Source organism: Oncorhynchus keta, chromosome 35 (genome assembly GCF_023373465.1).
Source record: "Oncorhynchus keta strain PuntledgeMale-10-30-2019 chromosome 35, Oket_V2, whole genome shotgun sequence".
Taxonomy (NCBI): Eukaryota; Metazoa; Chordata; class Actinopteri; order Salmoniformes; family Salmonidae; genus Oncorhynchus; species Oncorhynchus keta.
This window is the reverse complement of record NC_068455.1, coordinates 62,670,737-62,688,407: the sequence shown is the minus strand read 5'-3', so window position 1 is coordinate 62,688,407 and position 17,671 is coordinate 62,670,737. Positions and strand designations below refer to the sequence as shown.

Here is a 17,671-nt window from a genome sequence, read left to right as displayed (position 1 = left end):
TCTCGCATGAAATAGCCTTCATTTCTCAGAACAAGAATAGACTGACGAGTTTCAGAAGAAAGGTCTTTGTTTCTGGCCATTTTGAGCCTGTAATCAAACTCATAAATGCTGATGCTCCAGATACTCAACTAGTCTAAAGAAGGCCATTTTATTGTTTCTTTAATCAGACAACAATTTTCAGCTGTGCTAACATAATTGCAAAATAATTTTCTATTGATTTTCTAGCCTTTTAACATTTTTATTTTATTTGATTTCACCTTTATTTAGCCAGGTGGGCTAGTTGAGAAAAAGTTCTCATTTGCAACTGCGACCTGGCCAAGATAAAGCATAGCAATTCGACACATACAACAACACAGTTACACATGGAATAAACTAAACATACATGCAATAATACAGTAGAAAAAAAGAAAACAAAAAAGTCTACACAGTGAGTGCAAATGAGGTGAGATAAGGGAGTTAAGGCAATAAATAGGCCATGGTGGCGAAGTAATTACAATATAGCAATTAAACACTGGAATGGTAGATCGGCAGAAGATGAATGTGCAAGTAGAGATACTGGGGTGCAAATGAGCAGGATGAATAAATAAATACAGTATGGGGATGAGGTAGATAGATGGACTGTTTACAGATGGGCTATGTACAGGTGCAGTTTAAAATGATCAACTTGGATTAGCTAACACAATGTGCCATTGGAACACAGGAGTGATAGTTGCTGATAATGGGGCCTCTGTACTCCTATGTAGATATTCCATTTAAAAAATCAGCCGTTTCCAGCTACAATAATCATTTACAACATTAACAATGTCTACAATGTATTGCTGATCAATTTGATGTTATTTTCATGGAAAACACGTGCTTTTCTTTCAAAAACAAGGACATTTCTAAGTGACTCCAAATGGCAGTGCATGTTGTTCAGATGTTGACATTAGCGAGCAGAGAGAGTGAAGTAAAATAGTTTAATGAAAGTGAGTGGAAGAGAAGGGGAATGACTTCTTCTCTTAGATCAGCTTTCCTTTTCTCCCCAGGGCACTTTATGTGTTTTACATTAGAGAAATGGCACGCCGCATTCCCTCCCCTTTAAAAAAAAAAGTGTTAGCCTCTAATAAAAACACCACCAGCTTAATTTGAGCGACCTAGGAATCAGTTTGTTTTTGAAGCAAATTTCCTGCTATTTTCAATAGTTTAACAAGACTCTTATAGATAGGATATTTAATGGATAAGGAAAATAAAGGCTAGACCTGATTTCCTCAAATGGTATTCCGCTACCAAATATATGATTTCTGTTTTTAATTTAATTATACATATTCTCTTTTACAGAAAGTTAATAGATCAATTGATTGCGACAGAGTCCCACATTTTATAAGGGGACTTCCCAAGCAAAATCCAATTTCTTTGGCTCCTCGACTTTAGAAGGTCGAAGCTCAGCTTCTGAATGTCATAGAGACAAACCAAAGATATCGCGTCTTCCTCCTCCGCTTGTTTCTAGCCTTAAGCATCGCAGATTTGAGTAGTTTTAGATCAGTATAAACAATCATGAATTGTAATTTTTTTAATAAAAAAAAAAAAATTAAATCAAGGAAGGTCCTGCGTTGGCACACCCAATATGTGGGGCGTGACCCCTAGGTTGGGAACCCCTGTCTTCGACGGAAGGTTTATTCTAGCAGTTGATTCCATGGATGAATTAGTACACGAGTCCTAATAATGTTGCCAGGAGGGACGAGGAAGTCACAAGGTGAAGTCACTCTCGTCGTAACAGGAAACAGTGTGGGCACCATCAGCAGGAACTATTTCACATGAGTTAGAAAGTGTGTGTGTGTGTCGGTCCATGTGCTTGCATGTTTTCATCTGGTCATACAGTGATGTCAGTGCTACGCTGGATGGGCACTGTAGCATAACTGGACGTGCTGCCATACATGGAGCTCAACAGTAGACTACAACTAACCCGTGTTAATTAGTCTGCACATCCGAGTGCAGCTCGAAACCGGGAAGCAAGTCACCTTTCACCGGACCATTTTAAAGCCACAAAGACAGTTTTTTTTTTTTTTTTTTTTTTAGCTCTTCCTGCTGTTACAGGAAATGGTGAAGGATTGCGAGGCAGAATGAGAGCGGGAAAGAATGAAAGCGAAGTTTCTTAAAGGCAGCTGGGTCATCTGAAATCTTTATGCGAAAGAGAGAGGGAGTGAAAGTAAAACTGCCATATGAAGCTGCTGGAGAGTTTTCCTCGATCCATCGGCCAGAAGTTGGGAGAGGTTCAGCACTTCCTCCTTCCTGTTTTCCCCAGAGGAGGAAGTCTGGAGTGAAGGACTCCCTGACCTCCACCTGAACGCTGTACAAGCCTGAAGCCCTTTACCTCCTCGCCTGATTTTCCTCAACAGTTTCTACATTCATCTTTACAACTCTATATCCAAAAACATACTGTCCAGTATACTGTGTACATTATTATCTTTATTTTGTTGCCTGACTGAACGGCCCTATCATGCTGAACCGCTGTGTGTTATTTAGGATAGTGTGCATCATTTGAAATATTGGATTCTTGGGCTGTGGCCATACTAGTATCGCAATATTTGTTTCAATGGCTAATATGAGAACACAAAGTAGACAACTCTTCGGTCTTTTAGAAACCTGTTGTATGTAAACATTTTTGTTGCTATTTCTTGGAAAATGAATAAATGTGACTGGATGACAACATAATGATGCTTGTTTCAAACGTTAGGGCTGTTTTCCTAAAGAAGTTAGTATCGTGGCAAGGAAACAGGGCCAGTATCAAGATACTCGTTACTGTTTTATTGGATTTTTTTAGTTTTTAAATCAAATTGATTGTGCCTGACTTTCTCTCTCTCTCTCTCTCTCTCTCTCATACACAGCACACTCAACTAGTGTTGAATTCCGCAAGGGAGAAGAGAGACATGGAACAGAGACACGCTGCCATTAAGAAAAAGGTAAACACGGCTGGAACCAAACACTGCAGTAAAGAAAGAAGCTAATCACAGACCGCCATGATGGTTTCCATGTGATTACGCTTGCTCTCCATCCTCTGAGGACATACAGTGCCTTCGGAAACTCTTCAGACACCTTTACCTTTCCCACATTTTGTTACGTTACAGCCTTATTCTAAAATGGATTAAACCGTTTTTCCCCCTCATCAATCTTCACACAATACCCCATAATGACAAAACAAAAACTGTTTTTTTGGATATATATATATATATATAAGGAAATACATATTTGGCAAACTCCAAGCGGGCCGTCATGTGTCTTCCATCTGTCCACTCTACCATAAAGTCCAGATTGGTGGAGTGCTGCAGAGATGGTTGTCCTTCTGGAATGTTCTCCCATCTCCACAGAAGAACTCTGGAGCTCTGTCAGAGTGACCATCAGGTTCTTGGTCATCTCCCTGAACAAGGCCCTTCTCCCCCGATTGCTCAGTTTGACCGGGCGGCCAGCTCCAGGAAGAGTCTTGGTGGTTACAAACTTCTTACATTTAAGAATAATGGAGGCCCCTGTGTTCTTGGGGATCTTCAATGCTGCATAATTGTTTTGGTACCCTTCCCCAGATCTGTGCCTCGACACAATCCTGTCTCGGAGCTCTCCAGACAATTCCCTCGACCTCATGGCTTGGTTTTTGCTCTGACATGCACTGTCAACTGTGGGACCGTAAATAGACAGATGTGTGCCTTTCCAAATCATGTCCAATCAATTGAATTTGCAACAGTTGGACTCCAATCAAGTTGTCGAAACATCTCAGGGATCATAGCAAAGTGTCTGAATACTTAAAACGTTTCCTACAACCTGTTTTCACTTAGTTATTGTGGGGTATTGTGTGTAGATTGAGGGCCAAAAAATGAATCATTTTTAGAATAAGGCTGTAACGTTACAAAATGTGGAAAGAATCAAGGGGTCTGAATACTTTCCGAGGCCATGTAGACAGGAAGACCTTACGACATAATTTTCTTTCAAACATAGCTTGGGATCAACTGGTACCACGGCATTAAGATTATATTTCCGTCCTGATACTAACATCCCTTCCCAACAGTCATGTATATGTTTGATGTGTTGGTAGGATGTCTCGTATGATAACTCCTTAATGGATTTCTGTGCTGATGCACCCAACGGTATCGCCATGGAGGGCTACCTGTATAAGAGAGCTAGCAATGCCTTCAAGACCTGGAGCAGGTATGTTACCTTTTGATTTCCCTCTTTCTCTTTCTCTGTTTCTGTGCTGTATGTTGTTCTCCCCCACTTTTGCTCTCTCTCTCCTCTCTCTCCTCTCTCTCCTCTCTCTCCTCTCTCTCTTGCTCTCGCCATCACTCACTTGCCACGTTCAAAACCGCTGGGAACTCGGACTTGGAATTCCAACTCGGGAACTCTGGCCTCTTTCTAGAGCTCTGACTTCCCAACCTGAAGACCACTGACCTCATGGTCATGATTTGACTTTGTATTATGAATCCAGACTCTCTCTCTCTAGCAATTCAAGGGCATTATTTCCATGGGAAACATGTTTAAGTTGCCAAAGTAAGTGTAGTAGATAATAAAAAATAAAAATGTTCAGTGACCATTACACTCACAGAAGTTCCAAAAGAATTAAGACATTTCAAATGTCATTATGTCTATATACAGTGTTGTAACGATGTGCAAGTAGTTAAAGTACAAAAGGGAGTAAATAAACATAAATATGGGTTGTATTTACAATGGTGTTTGTTCTTCACTGGTTGACCTTTTCTTGTGGCAAAAGGTCACAAATCACACTGGCATTTCACCCAAAATTGGGTTTGTTTTCGAATTCTGTGTAATCTGAGGGAAATATGTGTCTCTAATATGGTCACGCATTTGGCAGGATGTTAGGAAGTGCAGCTCAGTTTCCACCTCATTTTGTGGGCTGTGTGCACATAGCCTGTCTTCTCTTGGGAGCCAGGTCTGCCTACGGCGGCCTTTCTCAATAGCAAGGCTATGCTAAATGGTCAGTCACAGTAGTCAGGTATTCTGCCACTGTGTACTCTCTGTTTAGGGCCAAATAACATTCTAGTTTACTCAGATTTTTTTTGTTAATTCTTTCCAATGTGTCAAGTAATTCTCTTTGTTTTCTCATGATTTGGTTGGGTCTAATTGTGTTGCTTTCCTGGAGCTCTGTGGGGTCTGTTTGTGTTTGTGAACAGAGCCCCAGGACCAGCTTGCTTAGGGGACTCTTCTCCAGGTTCATCTTTCTCTAGGTGATGGCTTTGTTATGGAAGGTTTCGTAATCACCTCCTTTTAGGTGGTTGTATAATTTAACATCTCTTTTCTGGATTTTGATAATTAGCAGGTATCGGACTAATTCTGCTCCTCATTCATTATTTGGTGTTTTACATTGTACACAGAGGATATTTTTGCATTATTCTGCATGTAGAGTCTCAATTTGGTGTTTGTCCCATTTTGTGAAGTCTTGGTAGGTGAGCAGACCCCAGATCTCACAATCATAAAGGACAATGGGTTCTATAACTGACTTCAAGTATTTTTTTTTGCCAGATCCTAATTGGTATGTAGAATTTGATGTTCCTTTTGATGGTGTAGAAGGCCCTTCTTGCCTTGTCTCAGCTCATTCACAGCTTTGTGGAAATGACCTGTGGTGCTGATGTTTAGGCCGAGGTATGTATAGTTTTTTGTGTGCTCTAGGGCAATGGTGTCTAGATGGAATTTGTATTTGTGGTCCTGGCGACTGGACCTGTTTTGGGACACCATTATTTTTGTCTTACTGAGATTTACTGTCAGGGCCCAGGTTTGACAGAATCTGTGCAGAAGATCTAGGTGCTGCTTTACGCCCTCCTTGGTTGGGGACAGAAGCATCAGATCATCAGTAAACAATAGACATTTGACTTCAGATGCTTCAGACTTCTAATGCCCTCGCCAATTCGTTGATATATATGTTGAAGAGGGTGGGGCTTAATGTCTGTCTCTCTGTGCCTGTGTCTTTCTTTTATTTTTATATATATATTTTTTTTCACTGTCTTTTCTTTCCACCCATTATTTGGCCCTCTTCAGCTCTAGTTGTTTTGTGCCCAGAGAGGTTTTTAATGGTTCAGCCTAGGAAGGTGATTGCATTATTCATTCTCATCTCCTTTTGATCTCCTGTCTGACGACTGTAGGCGCTGGTTCTCTATCCAGAAAAATCAACTGGTCTATCAGAAGAAATTCAAGGTGAATTTTTGAAAGCCACTGCTTTACTTTTCAATGAATTTTTAATAGCAATCCATGCAGACACAAAGAGAATAAAAAACACACACACCTTCACAGCCTGTGTCCTATTCCCTCTCTCAGGAGCAGCCCACCGTGGTGATGGAGGACCTGCGTCTGTGCACAGTGAAGGTCTGCGCTGACAACGAGAGACGATTCTGCTTTGAGGTGGTCTCACCGTCCAAGTGAGTGTACTGTCTGTGTACATGCAGTTTGTCTGTGTGTGCTGATGTTGCCATTGATGTTAGTTTTTGGCGTGTGGTATTTACTGTGTGTGTGTGTGTGTGTGTGTGTGTGTGTGTGTGTGTGTGTGTGTGTGTGTGTGTGTGTGTGTGTAGGAGCTGTCTGTTACAGGCGGACTCAGAGCGTCAGCAACAGGGCTGGATCAGTGCTGTCCAGAACAGCATAGCCTCAGCCTTCCAGGAACGCAGAGAAGACCCACACAGCCCAGTGAGAACACACACACCTTATTCACTCTGTGTCGGGGGGTAGTGACTACATGTAGTTCAACTAGTAATGTAACTACATGTAGTTCAACTAGTAATGTAGCTCAACTAGTCCTTCTGTAGCTCAGTTGGTAGAGCATGGCGCTTGTAACGCCAGGGTAGCGGGTTCGATTCCCGGGACCACCCATACGTAGAATGTATGCACACATGACTGTAAGTCGCTTTGGATAAAAGCGTCTGCTAAATGGCATATATTATTATTATTAGTAATGTAACTACATGTAGCTCAACTAGCAGTGTAACTACATGTAGCTCAACAAGCAGTGTAACTACATGTAGCTCAACTAGCAATGTAACTACATGTAGTTCAACTAGCAATGTAACGACATGTAGTTCAACTAGCAGTGTAACGACATGTAGTTCAACTAGCAGTGTAACGACATGTAGTTCAACTAGCAGTGTAACTACATGTAGTTCAACTAGCAGTGTAACTACATGTAGCTCAACTAGCAATGTAACGACATGTAGCTCAACTAGTAATGTAACTACATGTAGCTCAACTAGTAATGTAACTACATGTAGCTCAACTAGTAGTGTAACTACATGTAGCTCAACTAGCAGTGTAACTACATGTAGCTCAACTAGCAGTGTAACTACATGTAGCTCAACTAGCAATGTAACTACATGTAGTTCAACTAGCAGTGTAACGACATGTAGCTCAACTAGCAGTGTAACTACATGTAGCTCAACTAGCAGTGTAACTTCATGTAGCTCAACTAGCAATGTAACTACATGTAGTTCAACTAGTAATGTAACTACATGTAGTTCAACTAGCAGTGTAACTACATGTAGCTCAACTAGCAATGTAACGACATGTAGCTCAACTAGCAATGTAACGACATGTAGCTCAGCGAGCAATGTAACGACATGTAGCTCAGCGAGCAATGTAACGACATGTAGCTCAGCGAGCAATGTAACGACATGTAGCTCAGCGAGCAATGTAACGACATGTAGCTCAGCGAGCAATGTAACGACATGTAGCTCAGCGAGCAATGTAACGACATGTAGCTCAGCGAGCAATGTAACGACATGTAGCTCAGCGAGCAATGTAACGACATGTAGCTCAGCGAGCAATGTAACGACATGTAGCTCAGCGAGCAATGTAACGACATGTAGCTCAGCGAGCAATGTAACGACATGTAGCTCAGCGAGCAATGTAACGACATGTAGCTCAGCGAGCAATGTAACGACATGTAGCTCAGCGAGCAATGTAACGACATGTAGCTCAGCGAGCAATGTAACGACATGTAGCTCAGCGAGCAATGTAACGACATGTAGCTCAGCGAGCAATGTAACGACATGTAGCTCAGCGAGCAATGTAACGACATGTAGCTCAGCGAGCAATGTAACGACATGTAGCTCAGCGAGCAATGTAACGACATGTAGCTCAGCGAGCAATGTAACGACATGTAGCTCAGCGAGCAATGTAACGACATGTAGCTCAGCGAGCAATGTAACGACATGTAGCTCAGCGAGCAATGTAACGACATTTTGCAGTAGCTTGGTGGTAGTTAATCTAAATTCAAATCGAGGTAGTGGTTTCAGTAGTTATTGATATTTTTGCTCTCGCTCTCTCGTTCTCCCCCACTCTCTCTCTCTCTCTCTCGCTCTCTCGTTCTCCCCCACTCTCTCTCTCTCTCTCTCTCTCTCGTTCTCCCCCACTCTCTCTCTCTCGCTCTCTCGTTCTCCCCCTCTCTCTCGTTCTCTCTCGTTCTCCCCCTCTCGTTCTCCCCCACTCTCTCGTTCTCTCGTTTTCCCCCACTCTCTCGTTCTCTCGTTTTCCCCCCACTCTCTCGTTCTCTCGTTTTCCCCCACTCTCTCGTTTTCCCCCACTCTCTCGTTCTCTCGTTCTCCCCCACTCTCTCGTTCTCTCGTTTTCCCCCACTCTCTCGTTCTCTCGTTCTCCCCCACTCTCTCGTTCTCTCGTTCTCCCCCACTCTCTCGTTCTCTCGTTCTCCCCCACTCTCTCGTTCTCTCGTTCTCCCCCACTCTCTCGTTCTCTCGTTCTCCCCCACTCTCTCGTTCTCTCGTTCTCCCCCACTCTCTCGTTCTCTCGTTCTCCCCCACTCTCTCGTTCTCTCGTTCTCCCCCACTCTCTCTCTCGTTCTCCCCCACTCTCTCTCTCGTTCTCCCCCACTCTCTCTCTCGTTCTCCCCCACTCTCTCTCTCGTTCTCCCCCACTCTCTCTCTCGTTCTCCCCCACTCTCTCTCTCTCGTTCTCCCCCACTCTCTCTCTCTCTCGTTCTCCCCACTCTCTCTCTCTCGTTCTCCCCCACTCTCTCTCTCTCTCTCTCTCTTGCTCCCCCACTCTCTCTCTCGTTCTCCCCCACTCTCTCTCTCTCTCGTTCTCCCCCACTCTCTCTCTCTCTCGTTCTCCCCCACTCTCTCTCTCTCTCGTTCTCCCCCACTCTCTCTCTCTCTCGTTCTCCCCCACTCTCTCTCTCACACACACAGAGGGAGCGTTGCAGCTCAGTGTCGGGCAGCCCAGGAGGAGGGGTGTTTGGGGATCAGGAGAAGACGGGGGGCCGCGAGGCCCTGGATCAGGTCCAGGGCATCCCGGGAAACAGGCAGTGCTGCGACTGTGGAGAACCTGGTCCGGACTGGGCCTCTATTAACCTGGGGATCACCCTCTGTATCGTCTGTTCTGGGATACACAGGTAAGATATATACACACACATTATTACACACACATTAATATGTAACTAACTCCCTTCTCGGTGTCCTGCTGACAGGAGTCTGGGTGTCCACTTCTCCAAAGTACGCTCCCTCACCCTGGACTCCTGGGAACCAGAGCTGGTCAGGGTAAGACTATGTACATGCACTAAGCAGATATGGCTTTCTTGAAGAACATATTATCTTCATTCATAGCTTTTTTTCATACAATGTAAAGACAATTCTTAAAGCTGCAATATATACTTTTTTGGTGACCTGACCAAAAGCACATAGAAATGTGAGTAATAGATATGTCATTCTCATTGAAAGCAAGTCTAAGAAGCAGTAGATATGTTCTATGTGCGCTATTTCTATGCTTCCCGGTCTTAAGTTTCATTTTTGCGTCTTTTAATTTCAGTTTTATACAACCGCTTCAAACAGACGGTACAATGAATGAGTCACGTGCTTGTTTTGTCACACAAACTGAAATTAGGCAAACGATTCACATTTTTTCAACCAGGAAATTTCTGCATATTGCACCATTTTTTTTAAAGTAAGTAATTATGTCCGCCCTCTCTCTCTCCGTGTGCTGTAGTTGATGTGTGAGTTGGGCAACACAGCCATCAACAGGATCTACGAGGCGCGGATTGATGAGATCACTATCAAGAAACCCCACCCGTCCAGTCCAAGGTATGAACCCTCATCTTCATTCCTCGGGTCCTGAGTCATAACCCGTCAAAGACACGTTAAATCTCACTCGGACATTAAAGATTTCCCAGCATTACAGTGTGATTTGATTTAAACGTTTATAAAGTATAGTGGAACAGAACGTTCAGATATAAATATATTGTACAGACCGGACATGATTATTTTGTATACAGAGTAGTTTATATACAGTACCAGTCAAAAGTTTGAGTGTGCAAAGCTGTCGTCAAAGGCAAAGGAATCTCAAATATAAAATATATTTTCATTTGTTGTAACTTTTTTTGTCTTTTTTTGTTTGGTTACTACATGATTCAATATGTGTTATTTCATAGTTGTGATGTCTTCACTGTTATTCTACAATGTAGAAAATAGTGAAAAATGAAGAAAAACCCTGGAATGAGTAGGTGTCCAACCTTTTGACTGTTATACCAGGTGCTTGTTCAACGTTGCAGATAGAAATGGCCTCTTCATCCCCCTCTGATGTTATAACTTGAAACTACAGGGAGATTATCTTTTTTTTCGTATTACACTACACATGCATACTGCTAAATGCAGGCGAATCTTTTTCTTTACACAATTTGACGATATTAGTTCTGCTCAAATCTGTAATCAAACGCTTTCATCGGTTCAATGATCTGGCTTCCTCTTTTCCTCTCCTTTGCTGCACCCCAGACAGGAAGTTGCACAGGTACACGACGACGACGGCTGTGGTTTGTGTTGTAAACTAAACTGTCCCCCGGAAATGTGCTGTGCAGTTGCATGGTTTTGTCTGTGTGTGTGTTCAGGATGTACAGTAGTGTGCATGCAGTCAACTGTGTTGTCAAATAGTAGTACAGTCAGGCCTGGTTTGTCAAGTTTGAATTGAACTGAATTTACCTGCTGTGTCATATGGTTTTATAATGTGCATTTTGATTATATTTTCTTTCTAAAAATAAAAATGCTTTTAAGCAAAAGGACCTGACACTCTTTTAACATATTTTTTCTCTTTCATATTCTCTCTCCGTCTCCCTCTCAGGGGTGATAAGGAGTCGTGGATTCGTTCTAAGTTTGTGGAGAAGAAGTTTATCCAGAAGCTCCCGGAGACGGGTCGGAACATTCCACTGCGGCGCTCCAGCGCCCGGAGGAACCGAGCAAACACCCAGGAGAGGCCAGCCGGCTCACGACCACCACTCAAACCCAAACCCAATCGGGCCACCCTGCCACGACTCCCAGGTACTGGACGGAACATACACGCGTGTCTGATTTACACTATAGGGCCGAGCTGTGCCGGGCTGGCCTACAGAGTTCTTTTCGCAGATCAGGTATGCAACTCATTCTGCACAGATATGTTTCTGCCTGCAGTCTACTGATGGACTGGTAGGTGTTGAAGTTTTTGAAGTCCTAAAACAGTACACCTGTGTGTACAGGTCAGGAATGTAAAGAGTGCAGGTGCTGTGGGTTATTTGTGTTTGTCCAAGGGATTTTTAGCAAGATAGATGGCATTCTACAAGTTATCAAGATAGGAGTGAATTAAATATTTCCACATTGTTCAGCCTCACTGCATGCACGCTAGTACTTACATACACACAGAAATCACCTGTGAACTTGGTGACACCGCGGTAAGCTGTGGTACATACCCTGTGTCTATTGTTATAATCAGCACGATAAATCTCTAATATGGTGGCCTGCTGCGATGCTGAATCTCTGTCTCTCTCTCTCTCTCTCTCTCTCTCTCTCTCTCTCTCTCTCTCTCTCTCTCTCTCTCTCTTCTCTCTCTCTCGATCTCTCTCTCTTCTCTCCTCTCGATCTCTCTCTCTCTGTCTTCCTTCTCTCCTCTCGATCTCTCTGTCTCTGTCTTCCCTCTCTGTCTCTCTGTCTTCCCTCTCTGTCTCTCTGTCTTCCCTCTCTGTCTCTCTGTCTTCCCTCTCTGTCTCTCTGTCTTCCCTCTCTGTCTCTCTGTCTTCCCTCTCTGTCTCTCTGTCTTCCCTCTCTGTCTCTCTGTCTTCCCTCTCTGTCTTCCTCTGTCTTCCTTCCTCTCTGTCTCTCTGTCTTCCCTCTCTGTCTCTCTGTCTTCCCTCTCTGTCTCTCTGTCTTCCCTCTCTGTCTCTCTGTCTTCCCTCTCTGTCTCTCTGTCTTCCCTCTCTGTCTCTCTGTCTTCCCTCTCTGTCTCTCTGTCTTCCCTCTCTGTCTCTCTGTCTTCCCTCTCTCTCTGTCTTCCCTCTCTGTCTCTCTGTCTTCCCTCTCTGTCTCTCTGTCTTCCCTCTCTGTCTCTCTGTCTTCCCTCTCTGTCTCTCTGTCTCTCCCTCTCTGTCTCTCTGTCTCTCCCTCTCTGTCTCTCTGTCTTCCCCCCTCTCTGTCTCTCTGTCTTCCCTCTCTGTCTCTCTGTCTTCCCTCTCTGTCTCTCTGTCTTCCCTCTCTGTCTCTCTGTCTTCCCTCTCTGTCTCTCTGTCTTCCCTCTCTGTCTCTCTGTCTTCCCTCTCTGTCTCTCTGTCTTCCCTCTCTGTCTCTCTGTCTTCCCTCTCTGTCTCTCTGTCTTCCCTCTCTGTCTCTCTGTCTTCCCTCTCTGTCTCTCTGTCTTCCCTCTCTGTCTCTCTGTCTTCCCTCTCTGTCTGTCTTCCCTCTCTGTCTCTCTGTCTTCCCTCTCTGTCTGTCTTCCCTCTCTGTCTGTCTTCCCTCTCTGTCTCTCTGTCTCTCCCTCTCTGTCTCTCTGTCTCTCCCTCTCTGTCTCTCTGTCTCTGTCTCCCTGTCTCCCTCTCTGTCTCTCCCTCCCTGTCTCCCTGTCTCCCTGTCTCTCCCTCTCTCCCGTCTCTCCCGTCTCTCCCGTCTCTCCCGTCTCTCGTCTCTCTGTCTCCCGTCTCTCTCTCTCTCTGTCTCCCTCTCAGGGCTCAACCAGAGTGATCTTCTTCAAAAGAACAATACAGGCATTCACAAAGGTGACACACACACACACACATTTACATTTGAGTCATTTTGCAGATACTCTTATCCAGAGGATACATTTTCATACTTTTTTTCCACACACACACCAACAGACTAAAAAGCACCTTAAACCCCCTTGTCATCCCTCCATACACAGATGGTGAAGATGATGATGAAGAGGAGGACCTGTCTGGTCTTCATCCCGGGGCGTTGTTATATCGGTCTGCAGCGCTGCAGCATTTCCCTGTCATGGCCGACGCCCTGGCCCACGGAGCTGACGTCAACTGGGTCAACACAGTCGAGGAGTCCAGCACCCCACTCATACAAGCCGTCACCGCGGTGAGTGAGCGAGAGATCGCTGTGGCGAGGACATGAGTGGGTGTGTGTCTACGTTCAGGAGAGAGAGACGCTGGTTTGTGCGAATTCCTACCTATACTCTGGCCCCTGTCTCTCCAGAACTCCTTGGCAGCGTGTGAGTTCCTGCTGCAAAACGGTGCCAATGTCAACACCGCAGACAGCAATGGGAGAGGACCCCTACACCACGCCACTATACTGGGACACACTGGGTAGGACAGACGCATGCATAAGCACACACACACACACACACACACACGCACACACTAACCTGGTCTCTATCTCCTAGGCTGGTGTGTCTGTTCCTGAAGAGAGGGGCGGACTACAACGCTAGAGACCACACCCAGAAAGATCCCATCACCATTGCCGTGGAAACCGCCAACGCTGACATCGTCACCCTGTGAGTATAAGTATTAGTTGATTTGTTGGCGATTGATTGATTGATTGATACAGCAGAATTTCCTCACCATCCTTCTACTATCCCCATAACAGGCTGCGAATCGCCAAGATGAACAAGGAGATGCGGGAGATGGACGGAGCCTTTGGCCAACCAGGTCACTCAATGGGACAGGGAGTGGGCGGGACAGGGAGTGGGATAGGCCAAACAAGAAAGGGACTTCAGGCCTTGAAGAACCAACTGAGTGGATGGGCACTGGGGGGAGGGCAGAATGAGTAGAAAGAGGGGGACTTGCATCATACTTGATGGAGACGACAGAGGAAGGAGAAGGGGTACTGCTGCGGTGCATAGGCTACTCGGCTAACTAGACATGTTCCCAGAACCCCAATACATTGGGACTAGACAGTAACATTCAAGTTGAGATTGTTCTCTGAACTCTGAAACATTGTTAGAACGTTTTTAAAGTCGAGCATGATATGTTCTTATAGAAGGGTCTAGCAACGATTCCAGAAAATCTAAGAGTGTTTTCAGAAAGAACATTCTCAGAATACAATTTTGACAAAGAGGTCAGGGGAAAGTTCTTCAGAACGTATATGTGGAAGGTTCTTGAAACTGAGAATTGTTACTGGCTGTGGACAATTTGCTGTACCTCAGAGGGAGTAGACTAAATGAAGTTTGATTAGAAAGATAACTAGAATACAGGGTAAATGTATGAACAAGCATCTTCTATACTGTTGTCTTTCTGTGGGAAGAGGTGGCTATTTTGGATATATAATTCTAAAGGTGAAAAGAGAGGACATACTGTAGAAGAGGATGTTTTAAAGAGTGTTTATGGTATGACATGTGAGTCCACGTTGCACTTCGATGTACATTGAATGAACGCACTTTACAGCCCATGTTGGCTCTATTGTAGATCACCGTATGATAACACTGGGCAATGATCATGTTTAACATCTAGTTATATCAGTGGAGGCTGGTGGGGAGCGCTAGAGGAGGACGGACTCATTGTAATGGCTGGAATGGAATCAATGGAACGGAGTTGAAACGAGGTTTCCGTATGTCTGATACCGTTCCAAAATTCCATTCCAGCCATTACAATGAGTCCGTCCTCCTAATAGCTCCACTCACCAGCCTCCACTGATTTATACTTCTATGTATTACAGTGTATGTGGTCCTATGTATGCATGTATTGTATGATTACACAGTATGCTGCCTGAAAAAGCAGGAATCAGATTGTTTGGGTGCAGTTGATGTACAGTATATGTCCATGTACATTTTATGCACCTTGCGCAGTCTAATTTAGTCTCCTGTGTGTTATTGTCATAAGCTCAGTCCAACACCAAATGCTTTTTTTTTTTTTTACACTTGAGGGTTTTCCCCATTACACTGTTTGCCCAAACCCCAGGCTTATTTTAACTTTTTCAAACCAGTTCCTCGCTTGTCACACCTAAGCGGTTATTGTCGTGTTCAACCTGTTTGAGTTGTGTAACGCACGCTGCCACTGTTTAGCATTGCTTTTGCTCGACAATAACACCAATGACACTGAGAACATGAACCTGTATCGACCGGAATGAGCCACTCTGTCCATTTGAAGTTGAGTGTTTTCCAAACGGCTCCTGGTCCACTAGAGGGTTGGGTTTTGGCCGGTCTTAGGCTGCTATTAAGACAATCCACAATGAACAATGCTTAAACATTTGGGAAGCACTGGTCTAAACCCTAGCCGGCGCAACAGATTTGGTCTGGAAAGGGAACGGTGGACTCAATGTGGAGAGCTTCAACCTTACTGTGCTGTGTTTGTATGAGAAAGAAAGTGTACCATCTATTCCCCCATGGCCAAACTGTCAGCCAAGTCAAAGTTATTTACTCCAGTACTGACACATTATTTCAGTTTCTAATAGGCCTATTTCTTGGTTTGACTCAATCTGTCTGGCTCAGGAGTAGTGCTGTGATTCTCATGTCATGTGCTCTGAGATGCTCAACTTGTCTGTCACTCTGATGTGCACTGCTTCATTGTTGTCGTGTGGGCCTTTTGTGTTTGTCCAATGAGGCGGCCGCCTGTTCCGCACTGCTTGCACAGTGTGTCCCCTGATGCCCCTGCTTAGCAGTGCTACAGGTAAACGGCGTGTGCGTGCGTGTCTGCTTATCGTAGTAATGGGGATACATTGAGGGAGAGAAAAGGGGGCGTTTTTGAGGACAGAAATGTACAGCCATTTGGTGAACGTAAAATGCTAATGTTCTTCTCATGTCTTGTTTTCCTCAGGTGATGAAACGTACCAGGACATCTTCAGGGACTTCTCTCACATGGCCTCTAACAACCCAGAGAAGCTGAAACGGCGTAGCACAGATTTTAAGACTTGACCTACCCCAGCTGCTGTTATGCTGTTTTCCTTGTCTTACACACGCACACATTTGCTGGCCACCTGCTCTGCGTAAGGTCGTAGCTCAGCTGGTCATTACTCCTAGTAGAGCCTCCAGTCCCATCAGTAATGTCTTTGTGTTTGGCTGCCAGAGACAAGTGGTTGTAGGAGAGAACAAGCTGGACAGCCTAATGACAGCCAATACAGTAGAAACTTCCCATTTTAAATGATTAATTTCGCTTTCCCGTAGTCTTGAGGGCCATCCGTCCTAATCTCGTCTTGTTGACTTGGCTCCAACCAGGTCTCCCAGAATTAGAACAAAAACAAAAGTTGCCTTTTTTGTTGATTTGTATGAATTTTGATTGAGCCCTCAAATGTACTGAACAATGTGACAAAATAATATGAGAGCAAAGGGTCAAATTGTTGTATGTGCTCTTGTACTTCATAATTTGTGATGTGATGTGTTGTTTGTGTTTGTATTGGCTGCCTGAGGTACCAGAGCTGTATTTCGTACGGACGATTAAAATACCAGTTCATTTAATATACCCAATTATCAAGCAGTAAAACACTTAATTCACTGCATCCTCCAGAAATGTGTAGCAACCACTCATGTCATTAAAATGTATTGTGTTCAATTAAATGATTCATCCAGACACGCATTTACGTCAATAGTTGGATTATTGGTCTTCTCGACCATACGGTTCCTAACCACAGGGTTATTGACCATCTATATCCACCAGGTACGTCAATAGTTGGATTATTGGTCTTCTCGACCATACGGTTCCTAACCACAGGGTTATTGACCATCTATATCCACCAGGTACGTCAATAGTTGGATTATTGGTCTTCTCGACCATACGGTTCCTAACCACAGGGTTATTGACCATCTATATCCACCAGGTACGTCAATAGTTGGATTATTGGTCTTCTCGACCATACGGTTCCTAACCACAGGGTTATTGACCATCTATATCCACTAGGTACGTCAATAGTTGGATTATTGGTCTTCTCGACCATACGGTTCCTAACCACAGGGTTATTGACCATCTATATCCACTAGGTACGTCAATAGTTGGATTATTGGTCTTCTCGACCATACGGTTCCTAACCACAGGGTTATTGACCATCCATATCCACTAGGTACGTCAATAGTTGGATTATTGGTCTTCTCGACCATACGGTTCCTAACCACAGGGTTATTGACCATCTATATCCACTAGGTACGTCAATAGATGGATTATTGGTCTTCTCGACCATACGGTTCCTAACCACAGGGTTATTGACCATCTATATCCACTAGGTACGTCAATAGATGGATTATTGGTCTTCTCGACCATACGGTTCCTAACCACAGGGTTATTGACCATCTATATCCACTAGGTACGTCAATAGTTGGATTATTGGTCTTCTCGACCATACGGTTCCTAACCACAGGGTTATTGACCATCTATATCCACCAGGTACGTCAATAGTTGGATTATTGGTCTTCTCGACCATACGGTTCCTAACCACAGGGTTATTGACCATCTATATCCACTAGGTACGTCAATAGATGGATTATTGGTCTTCTCGACCATACGGTTCCTAACCACAGG

At 44.2% G+C, this 17,671-nt stretch overlaps 1 protein-coding gene across 2 annotated transcripts in view; it reads left to right on the top strand.

The window, feature by feature from the left end:
- acap1 (ArfGAP with coiled-coil, ankyrin repeat and PH domains 1) overlaps positions 1-16,735 on the top strand; it is a 37,424-nt gene extending 20,689 nt beyond the window's left edge. For both annotated transcript variants that reach the window (XM_052497236.1, XM_052497235.1), the window contains exons 9-23: positions 2,865-2,939; positions 4,061-4,173; positions 6,120-6,171; positions 6,292-6,392; positions 6,546-6,657; positions 9,168-9,370; positions 9,446-9,515; positions 9,961-10,055; positions 11,086-11,282; positions 12,932-12,982; positions 13,126-13,307; positions 13,425-13,534; positions 13,612-13,722; positions 13,815-13,876; positions 15,980-16,735. In XM_052497236.1, coding sequence (XP_052353196.1) covers positions 2,865-2,939; positions 4,061-4,173; positions 6,120-6,171; positions 6,292-6,392; positions 6,546-6,657; positions 9,168-9,370; positions 9,446-9,515; positions 9,961-10,055; positions 11,086-11,282; positions 12,932-12,982; positions 13,126-13,307; positions 13,425-13,534; positions 13,612-13,722; positions 13,815-13,876; positions 15,980-16,077 — 1,632 coding nt within the window. In that variant the 3' untranslated portion in view covers positions 16,078-16,735. The remainder of the gene's footprint in view (positions 1-2,864; positions 2,940-4,060; positions 4,174-6,119; positions 6,172-6,291; positions 6,393-6,545; positions 6,658-9,167; positions 9,371-9,445; positions 9,516-9,960; positions 10,056-11,085; positions 11,283-12,931; positions 12,983-13,125; positions 13,308-13,424; positions 13,535-13,611; positions 13,723-13,814; positions 13,877-15,979) is intronic.
- Positions 16,736-17,671: the final 936 nt, after the last annotated feature.